Source organism: Protomyctophum bolini (genome assembly GCF_963924005.1).
Source record: "Protomyctophum bolini genome assembly, chromosome: 15".
In the NCBI taxonomy this organism is placed as follows: Eukaryota; Metazoa; Chordata; class Actinopteri; order Myctophiformes; family Myctophidae; genus Protomyctophum; species Protomyctophum bolini.
The window spans coordinates 18983555-18994410 of record NC_137876.1 but is presented as its reverse complement, the minus strand read 5'-3'; the positions used below and the strand labels follow the sequence as shown (position 1 = coordinate 18994410).

The 10856-nt window shown below is 43.7% G+C and overlaps 1 protein-coding gene across 3 annotated transcripts in view; it reads left to right on the top strand.

Moving 5' to 3' along the window:
- Nucleotides 1–457: 457 nt before the first annotated feature.
- The window catches only part of atp10d (ATPase phospholipid transporting 10D), a 48249-nt gene continuing 37850 nt past the window's right edge, over nt 458–10856 (top strand). For 2 of the 3 annotated variants that reach the window (XM_080784667.1, XM_080784665.1), the window contains exons 1-5: nt 458–593; nt 6285–6398; nt 6732–7080; nt 8352–8473; nt 9700–9772. In XM_080784667.1, the coding sequence (XP_080640793.1) occupies nt 6734–7080; nt 8352–8473; nt 9700–9772 (542 nt within the window). In that variant the 5' untranslated portion in view covers nt 458–593; nt 6285–6398; nt 6732–6733. Of the gene's footprint in view, nt 606–6284; nt 6399–6731; nt 7081–8351; nt 8474–9699; nt 9773–10856 lie in introns of all 3 variants that reach the window. The other variant, XM_080784666.1, reaches the window with a different exon arrangement.

Here is a 10856-nt window from a genome sequence, read left to right as displayed (position 1 = left end):
AGCTTGCATGAATTAGGCTATATAAAAACATACAATCCCCTTGTAATGTTATAGCCTACACGACTAAGCTGACCCACAATAGAAAACAGTTTGTGGGTATTTTATAAATTTTGTATTTTAATATGCTATATATTTTATTATGCTATAGGCCTATTTTTTTAATATATTTTATTCACATTTTATTTTTTGTCATACTATTAATGCATTCTTCATTTACTTTATTAAGGACGATACGATACATTTAGCATCAACCAACAACAGATCAAACAAACAGCTTTCTTTTCATCCTGGCGTGCGTGCACGCGCGCGCCTGTGGTGAATAGTACGTGTGTGTGCGTGCGTGCATGAGTGGGTGCATGCGTGTCTGTCTACGGTGTTGTGGGTGCTATGCTGTTGGGTGCGTGTTGTGTGTAACTATAAGCCAGCTCCACAGTGCGCAGTAGTGGAAGAAGCAGAAAGAAAGGAGGCATTCGGTTCATTTCATTGTGATGATGAAGAATAAGTGATGGTATCATGACGGCGGGCCGGGTGGTGTGATATTTATCCCCATAATAAAGGACAGACAGTCACAGACGCATATGGGGACAGGTGGGGTGAGTATCAAGGCAATAACCGTCATGTATCCTGACATGTCGGTGAATAAACCATATACAATTATACATTGAACCGACGTTACTACCGTTTTTGTGCTGCCAGTGTTGTTTTTTTGCATCTATTTTCTTCGTTGTGATCTGCGAAGCTTGTAGATCGGCTATTTTAACGTTGTAGTAGGCGACGAATTCAAGGAAATTGTGGCTCAAATAAACCGATCATTAATTGCAGTGCCAGTGAAGTTGAGCACATGTAGAAGTTGTGTTGTCATTATGTAGGCTATGCATTCTATCAACGACATTTATTCTTGAGATATTTGCTCTTTAAGGATGCATTCTTTATGCTTTTAAATACTCTGACTGACTTGTGTTTGGTTCCTGCTTTGTTAGTTCATCATTTCGTCATCGTGTGTGTGTGTGTGTGTGTGTGTGTGTGTGTGCGTGCGTGCGTGTGTGCGTGTGTGTGTGTGTGTGTGTGCGTGCCAGAGCCAGAGTGGCTTAGTGGATAAGATGTTGGCTTTCCATGTGTGTGCCTATTTGTCTGTTTAATGTTGTTCATGTGATGTCATAAGTTGTTTGGATGCTTCTAGGATCCATTCCACACGTCAAATGCTACCTATAAAAATCACACCTGTGTGAAGAGAGGGGGGTCCGCCTATATCATCGTACATCATCATGACGTAAACTAGACACTGTGCCTATTTGCTCAGGCAGACAGGCACTATGACGTAAAATTCTCCATTCATTGTCAATGGGAATTTTATGTTTATTTGTAGGACAAAGTTTGTGAACACAATAACACGTTATACTAGCTGGATATAGTGCCCCTCAAAAAACCTTTTCAAACGAAGCTTCGAATATTTGAATTTTTGAGGTCAGCCCTATGTGTCACACCAGGTTGCTGCTGGACATTTGGGTGCCGGCCTACCTGTAGTGTAGGCTGTAGGGCACCCACATGTTAAAATGTAAGTGTAACTGCTTTGTGGAGCCTTTTCAGTGTTTCACAGTATTCAATTAAACCTGTTCTACCCCGGATGTGAACTGGGGTGGAACCAGATTTGAAACTGGGTCTTCTGAGCAGGGGAGCCTGCCTGGCTGCCTGCTTGCTCATGAGGGAGATGGAACACACTTCGTGACAATAGGGTTCATTGTCACACGACACGAGTGTCAAACCTTGCAGACAGGTGGTTTTGAAGGAGGGTAGTCACACTTTATGATGGCTGGTGAATTCATGAATTCATGTCTGACAGCCAGTGGAACTGATAGCCTGATGAGTATCTTGAAAACCAGGCCCATTGTGGACGGTGCCGTTTGTGCTAATAAAGAAAAGCTAAAAGTAAAAACCTCTGTCCTCTACCCTGAGCCATCCCACCCTCGCATAATGAGCAGGGCTTAAGTGAGTTCTGTATGATGTAGTTAAGTAGTCTGACTCTTATTAGTTTGTTTTGAGAGGTCGGTAGTTTTGATTTTAGTGCCTTTTGAGGTGTGTGCGAGTGCTCTCCTCCACTCATAAAACGCTCATAAAACCTTTACAGCAATGGGTAAAGGCAAATACCAGAGCAGTTATAACAGTCAGCTTATGTTGACTTTACTAAATTGAGCCTTTTTAAAATCAGCAAAAGAGACTACGCTTATGGGTTGTACTTGTATCATAAATATCAATTATATATCATGATATCCTAAATCATAATAATGCGACCATAATAGTGATTTAAGAATTGGTTTGTAGAACAATCAACAGGTCCACATAGCAGCAGCTATGTACAGTACATGAGAGATTATGAAAAAAAAACAAAATAGATAAAATAACCACTGGTAAAAATCCACATGTCTGCAGGGCATACAGTACATTGATATCAACATATTGCCATTGGCCTACTTTGACGTTTCATACCTGCTCAACCCGGCAGACGAGACCTTCTGCCTCCTACACCTACAGAACAAGATGCTTATTAATATGTCTCTGAGTCTACGGTGTACGGTATGCCATAACTGATTACTGATATATAGTGTATAGCTCTGTAAGGGGCTAAGTAATGATGCCTTGGGCTGCACTGCTACAGTATGTGACAGGCCTGTGAGAGTCACTCACACTTGTGACATCTTAGCTGGAGTGCAACAGTCAAACAGCAGATAGTTCTCCCAGGCAACCTCAACAACAGTGAACCCCCAGACCAGGCCAGTCGCTTCTCTCTCGGACCTTTTTTCATGTGGAGTTGACCCCAGTCGCTTCGGTCGTCCACCCCAGACCATTAACCCTGGCATCCCAGTTTTGGGCCCAGTTTGTGTAAAAGTTTTCAAAAGAAGAAAAAATGTGACAATCCACAGGCGCACAGCGTGTTGCGTAGATTGGTTATTTCCCCTATTCAGCCTGCGTTAAAGTATATAAGGCTCAAGCGGTTTGTGTGTGTGTGTGTGTGTGTGTGTGTGTGTGTGTGTGTGTGTGTGTGTGTGTGTGTGTGTGTGTGTGTGTGTGTGTGTGTGTGTGTGTGTGTGTGTGTGTGTGTGTGTGTGTGTGTGTGTGTGTGTGTGTGCGCGCAATGCATACTTCCTTTCACAGCTTATATGCTGATTCAACTTTAAAATGTCAGTCATTTTATTTAGAAAACATAGGCTCCAGTTAATTTAAAGCCTTTATTGAAATCCCACTGTATGTTTAAAAACCGATATCAAATGGGGGGGGGTCTACTCTGTGGCCTAATGCATATCAAATTTGGAGTCCTTGAAAATTATAAATGTTGGATCAGAATCACAGCTACAGAACCACAGCATTGACAATGACAATTTCTTTCTATGCAGCCTTCGTCAGTGCTGTAAGTCAGTGTGGTTCCCAAACCTTTTCATGTCAAGGACCCCCAAAATGATACTCAATAGCCTGTGGACCTCCATTTGAAAATACTTGCCAAGGACCCCCATAAGAGAAGACTCTGGGGCCCCCGGTTTGACCTGAATTGGGCTACGCCCAATTTAACTCTGCGAGTGTACACTCTCTGAGTTACAGACCCATAAGGGTCCATTTGGTTTCTAACTATCATTTAGCTGGGGACCCCCTGGAACTCCCTCGAGGACCCCTAGAAGTCCCCGGAACCCACTTTGGGGGAACCACTGCTGTAAGTAATGGATCATGTGTCACTTGAAGAAGTATAGTGCCTGCAGTTCTTTCTAGCATGTTTCATCATGAAGACACTTCCCCATTCCTCTGTCCCCTAGGCCAGTATAGGCCTAGCTGTGTCTAGAATGGACCTAGTGTGTGTCGCAGGCTAATGGAACGCCTGGTTCCCAGTGCGCTGTTATTGTTGTGAGCAGTGCTAATGAAAGCAGAACAGCAACCATGGAATCATGTGCTCTCTCTCTCTCTCAGTCAGCTGTCTTGACTATTGGTTTATTGATTTAGCTACAGGGGTAGCTACTGTAGATATAGTCTTGGTTTATATTTGAGGCTTTCATTAGGCCAGATGAGTTTTTACTTTTTTAGAAATAGGCCGATGCACGCCTCAAAAGGTTGGTGACAGCCAGGTGCGTAGGACAAAGTGCATTAAAAAAATCACAACCGTGTGAAGTGAGGGGCGCTCTTATCATCATACATCATCTCAATCGGGCCAATCACAAAACACTCAAAGCTGGCCATGCATTGTCAATGTCATTCACTGTTTGTGTTTACACAAACACTCAAAGCTGGCCATTCGTTGTCAATGGCATTCACTGTTTGTGTTAAAGTACCACTTTTCAACCTATCTTAATAGGTCCTCACTAATAATCATGATAAAATGGCACGATTTCTTTCTACTCAGTCTGTGTCTCATAGGAGTTTTATTTTACAAAAATGTTTAGATTTTCATTATCGTGAGAACGATGGCTTCCATTTTCGATTAGGTCAGATAGGTCAATGCAGAGCAGTGGTTTTCAATCTTTTTGTCAGGTATGTCAAACCCATGACTCATAACCTGTGTCAGAGATGAAATAGCCGATCTACAATGTGATGCATTGTATTGACTGTAAGCTGCTATTTTTGGAGAATTAGTTAAACATCCTGGACCTGGTCAGCCCTGGTTTTGTATTTTAAAATAGTGACACCAGGTTGGTGGTTGGTTATATGTGCATTTATTAGGGTATATGATTTGTCTCTGTGTTGGCAGATGAGTGCACACAAAGTGCAGATATAGTAAATTAAAAAGTCATTCATAATTGTATTGTATAGTTGTAAAACAGTACAGAGAAACTGACACAGGAAACCAAGGGCTGATGAAGGGGAAGGAGACAGTGCATGCTGTGGTAGTTGAGGGCCAGCCCCTCATTTTCAATGTAGCCAAGGGGTACAAAACACTAAATGAATTATACATTTATATCCGTACACACAGCGATATTAAATATGTGAATCAGAAGACAGAGAAATACTCGGAAAACAAAAACAAATATTCAAAGAACTAAAACGGATAAACCGAAAAGTACGGTACTTAAAAACGTTACAATCTTGACCAAAAGTGTTGGAAACCATTTCCCATTTTGACTCAACGAAGGCAGTGATCTGCTGGAAAGTAATTCTGGAGATTCTGCCTACCAGTGACATCATCTACACTACAGTATGGGGAATCCAAGCTAATAACATAAAACGTTGAAATGTTAAGATATGAGGTTTCTGTGTGTGTGTGTGTGTGTGTGTGTGTGTGTGTGTGTGTGTGTGTGTGTGTGTGTGTGTGTGTGTGTGTGTGTGTGTGTGTGTGTGTGTGTGTGTGTGTGTGTGTGTGTGTGTGTGTGTGTGTGTGTGTGTGTGTGTGTGTGTGTGTGTGTGTGTGTGTGTGTGTGTGTGTGTGTGTGTGTAAAATGTATGTTGTTCAGAATACATGTGGGATGCTTCGTGAGCAGGGACATGTTGAGATGTGTGTCGTGTTGCAGTGTATTTTGTAAACACAAAAGATGTTAGTGTCTGTGACCATGAGACTGAGCATGCTCAGCTCGGACATGTACGTATTAGGAGCAGCAGTGGTATGTCGACGAGGCTTATTGTCGGTATCAACCAGAGTGCCCTGAATCTATCCCTGTTTTGTGGAAAAGATTAAAGAATGCTGCCAACCTCGACCTTTTTGAAAACCTGTTCCGTGGCCTGGTGTTAGATTGCAAACTCTGAGACTGGAAGGTCAGGGTTCGATCCCCGGCCAGGTCATTCATACCAAAGACTCTAAAAAATGAGACCCAATGCCTCCCTGCTTGGCACTCGGCATCAAGGGTTCGATTGGAGTGTGAAGTCCCTGCGACATACTAGCGTAGTAGCGTCATATCCAGGGGGTGTACTTGTACATCCAGGGCAAGTCCATACTGTCTCCGACCACCGAACTTTTCGTCAGAAAGATCAGATTTTTATTTTTTCTCCGAAGTAGAGTTCGGAGAGTCACAACATCTGGGAGTGCAGCTTTCAGAACAAATATTCGGAGGAATGCGTTTCAGAAGTTGCGAGTGACGTCATGTAGTTGTACCGGAGCTTTCTGACGAAAAGTTCGATGGTCAGAGACACTATGGACTGCCCTTTAGTCACGCTACAGATTCAGGAGATAGGCTCCTGCCCCTATGGGCCTCATGGCCCGGCAAGGCTTACTTATAGGGCTTATGTGGTTAAATATATGCAGCAAACCTGCAGGTCTAAAGACATGACAATAATGCATATTTCCCGGCTGTCTGGTCTGCCCATTGTGCATGCAGGATGATGGCATTGTGAACGTCAACCCAAGGCCACAGCGGAGGGGAAGGGAAGGCCTGCCTCACAGCTCTGCTCTCACCTCCCCAGCATCCTCCTCCTCCTCCTCCTCCTCCAAGGTCGGTATAGGTGAAATGAACCACTAAAACTAGAATTTAAATAAAAATGTAAGTCAAATAAATCTATAACAATTGTCTGTCAACACATGCTCTGAACGTGTCACCTTGTGAGCTTGTAGATCTGCTATATTTGCTATTTTCCCACATTGTTGAATTTTGCCCCTCACTAATGACTGAAGTGAATAAATCTAAAGCCGACGAAACTAGAGAACCTGCTAGTTTAAAATAGTTCTTATTAAAACTTAATTGAAATTGAAAAACCAAAAAAAAAAAAAAAAAAAACCTAATGGAAAAATTAAACCAACTATATAATAACGTCCTTGCTGCCCCCAGCCATGGAGCAGCTCCACTGGGCCCGCCATCGCTGCGGGCAGCTGCTGGCGGCGGACGTGAGCAGGGGCTGGTACTCCAGCCCTGGAGTCTCCCTGCCTGCCAAGGGCTCCCTGGAGCCCCGCCCGGGGGCCGGCGGCTCTGCTCAGAGGCCCCTGGAGCATTCGGGGCCCGGGGGAAGCGGCTCTCCTCAGAGGTTCGGGGCCAAGCGGAGGACGGTGGTGGCCAGGCACGGACCCTACCAGGCGGAGTACCGCTCCGTCTCCAAGGGTTGCCAGGGCAACGGCATCCGTACCACCAAGTACAACCTGCTCAGCTTCATCCCCATGAACCTCTTCCAGCAGTTCCACAGGTTGGATGTTTATTTATTATTTTGTAGGTCCGTTGGGGCGACTCAAACTAGTCAAGTTAATCCATTAGTATTATTATTACTTGCGCAAGCAGAGCGCGCAAGTACTAGTTTCGCCCAGGACGATATTCGGTGCGTATGCACCGTCCCAGCACTTTTGATGCGTATGCACCGTCCCAGCAAATGACGTAATGACTACTTGTGCCTGATACGGCAGTGGTGCCAGATTACATACATGTATGCATAGGAGCATTACCTTTAATCCTCCCGACACAAAACATATCGTCATTACGTCACCATCGAAAACCAATTACACTCTGGCATTGGGTCCTTTAATCCACATCTTTATTAAGTCATCATTGAGAGCTAGTTATACCAGTTACCCTGACGTCATATCCTGGGACGTTGCATACGCATCAAAAGTGCTGGGACGGTGCATACGCATCAAAAGTGGTGCAAAGTAACCAAAGCATACTGCTAATCAACTTACAAATTACATATACCGGTACATATACATAGAAGCATTTCCTTTAATCCACCCGACACTGATCGACGTCACCATCGTCACCATCGAAGGCATTGGGTCCTTTAATCCACATCTTTATTACGTCATCATTGAGAGCTAGTTATACCAGTTATACCCTGACGTCATATGCTGGGACGGTGCATACGCATCAAAAGTGGCGCAAAGTAACCACATTATACCGCTAATCAACTTACAAATTACATATACCGTACATATACACAGAGGCATTTAGAATTAATATCACTATAGTCCAAGATTAAGTAAATTTAAAGCAATTGACAATTTGTTTTCAATAATATTTTTATTGGCTTTTTTTATAACATACATTACATACAGTACATTCACTCACTCACACACACACTTGCACTTGTATATTCAAAACAAAAAATAAGTATCTAAATAAAAATAAAACATTTGTAGTCTTTAGTTTTCAGTTCTGTTTCCTTTCCTCTTAAACAATAGTCTGTATAGTATTCATATGTCATTTGATCATTTCAAATAAATAATTAAATAATTATACTGTATACGTGATAACATTTCAGTTTATATACCTTTTGTGCAGAATAAATAATGGACCTTGGAATTGAAAAACATTCATATACTGAGTCTACAGTATAGGAAGAAAACTGTACTTTTTAAACCAATGTCTCTGCATTTCAGCTTCAGTTGGTCCAATGTTCTACGACTTTAGGTCAGATTGTGAAGCGTTGGTGTTTCCCAGGCACTAACACATACGTTTCCTGCGCAGAGCGGCCAACCTGTACTTCCTGTTCCTGGTGCTGCTGAACTGGGTTCCAGTGGTGGAGGCCTTCCAGAAGGAGATCACCATGATACCGCTGGCAGTGGTGCTCGGTGTCATCGCAATCAAAGGTTCCTCTCACTGTTCATTTTACCAGGAGTTAAGGACTATTCATAGTCTGGATTTTCGGTGGTGGGGTGACCACCCCTCCGGTGGTGAGCTGACCACCGGAGCTGAAATAACGTTAAGCGGTGGTGAGTAAAAACAGAGAGAAGGGCTGGAGCGGGTGGCGGTGGTTTGCTCTTCACCGCGGCTCGTGACGTCATGTTGTAGCTCGGTGGTCACCCCACCACCGAAAATCCAGACTATGTACATATGAGCCTTTAGTGTCCAGGAGTTAGGAGTAAAGGCTCATACATAGTCTGGATCCTCGGTGGTGGGGTGACCACCGAACTACAACATGACGTCACAAGCCGCGGTGAAGAGCAAACAACCGCCACCTGCTCCAGCCCTTCTCTCTGTTTTTACTCACCACCGCTCAACGTTATTTCAGCTCCGGTGGTCAGCTCACCACCGGAGCGGTGGTCACCTCACCACCGAAAATCCAGACTATTAATAGGCCTTTAGTGTCTTTGTGCAGCGCCTCGGATAAAGGCGCTATATAAATGCACCGTTTACCATGACACGGCTGGCATATTTTACTCAGAGTTTAGTCAACTAAATTACATTTTTGAGGGGCAGGTTTAATGTTTGTCTTTAGTTCAATGTTTGTTTTGTAAACGCATTGACAATGAAGGGAAAATGTGTAATTTACGTCATATTTTCTCTTTATTGTTAATGGCGTTTAATGTTTGTTTGCGCCGTTTGATTTACATCACCTAATCAGCATGAGTTAGACTTTAATATATTAGCGCCCATCACTTCTATTATTCGTGGAGGTGGAGGGAATTTGAACACTTGCACGGAGGGATTGAGGCAGAGTGAGAGATGGCTTGCAGCGAATGAGAATAAAGTGAGAATGTGGTCGAATGTCGAGAGACGGACTGCTTCGTGGGAGTATGTATAATTAACTTGTCATCAGCGAATGAGCGGGGGAGGGGAGGCGGGTAGTAATGTACCGTTACATGCCTTCCGTGCCATATCAACTATCGCTACACTGGATGAGATTAAATTACATGTACGGCATATTGATGTTTCATAATTGAGTTTAGGTGAGTTCACTGAAGTGAACTTCCTCTACTTAAGTTGTGACATCACAGAACTTTTATTTTATTTTTTATAAAACATATTTAGTTTTATCACATCATTTGAACGTCCGGCCGTTAAGATGACGTGTCTCCCCTCCTGCCATTCTCAGATGCCCTGGAGGACTACCGGCGTTACCTGTTCGACAAGAAGGTCAACAACAACGTAGTGTGTGTGTACAGCGGGTGAGTACATTAATCTATGTAGTGTGTGTGTACAGCAGGTGAGTACAGTACATTAATCTATGTAGTGTGTGTGTGTGTACAGCGGGTGAGTACATTAATGCGACCGCAGGTCGCCGCTTACTATGAAACCGTGCATTTCCCGTCAGTCAGTCTGTCACCCCATGCCTCCATATATGGTCACGCATTGTGACATCACGTCTAGTCACCCACGTCTCCGGTCACGCATCGTGACATCACGTCTCCATATATGAACTAAAGATGTATTGGTTTGACGTACCAGATCTGAATATATATATGAGACGGCCAGCAACTCTACATCTGAGCTCACTGACACCAGATGAATAGTTTTAACTCCTGCTTCTCAACTGTGCGGTAATGAGAAGCTCTTGTTTCAGCGCCCTCAGGCGTCTTACTGGTATATTGTGTAGAGCGTGTGTGCAGCGGGTTTGTACAACCGCACTGTGTTCAACACATTCATGTTGATTTTGGCATTGATTCAGAGAGTAACAAGGTACACAGGTAATAGTTGGCAAATGGACCGGAAAGGGTTCGTCTTTGCCCTCTCAGAGTTAAACATTAACATTAAGGATATTACTATTTATGTAGATGAAGTAGTTCAGTTTGCTTAAGTACGTGTGACTGATGTTGGACATGTTGGCTGTAGTGGAGATTGAGAGAAATATCTGCAAAAGCAGAAGGCTTTAAGATGCATTAAATAATGTGCGCGCGTGTGTTTGTGTCTGTCTATTTTTTGGGGGCTTTTTCTGCCTTTATTGATAGGTTGAAAGTAGACTGACAGGAAGTGGGGAGAGAGATGGGGGGGGGGGGGGGGGGAGACACGCGGCAAAGGCCGTCGGGATCGGGAGTCGAACCCGCGGCACGCGGAGACTAATTAATTAGTCTCATGTCACGCAGCTGCGTCTCGATTCTCCCGGCGGATCCTGCCGTGAGCTGCCTATTCCATATAGAAAGCATAGGTGGACCCCAGGCTACTTCTCCACTAGTCCCTCCCTAAGATTTTCGTCCGATTTGTATTTGTTGGAGAAATTGTCGATTTAATTAGTCATATATATATATATATATA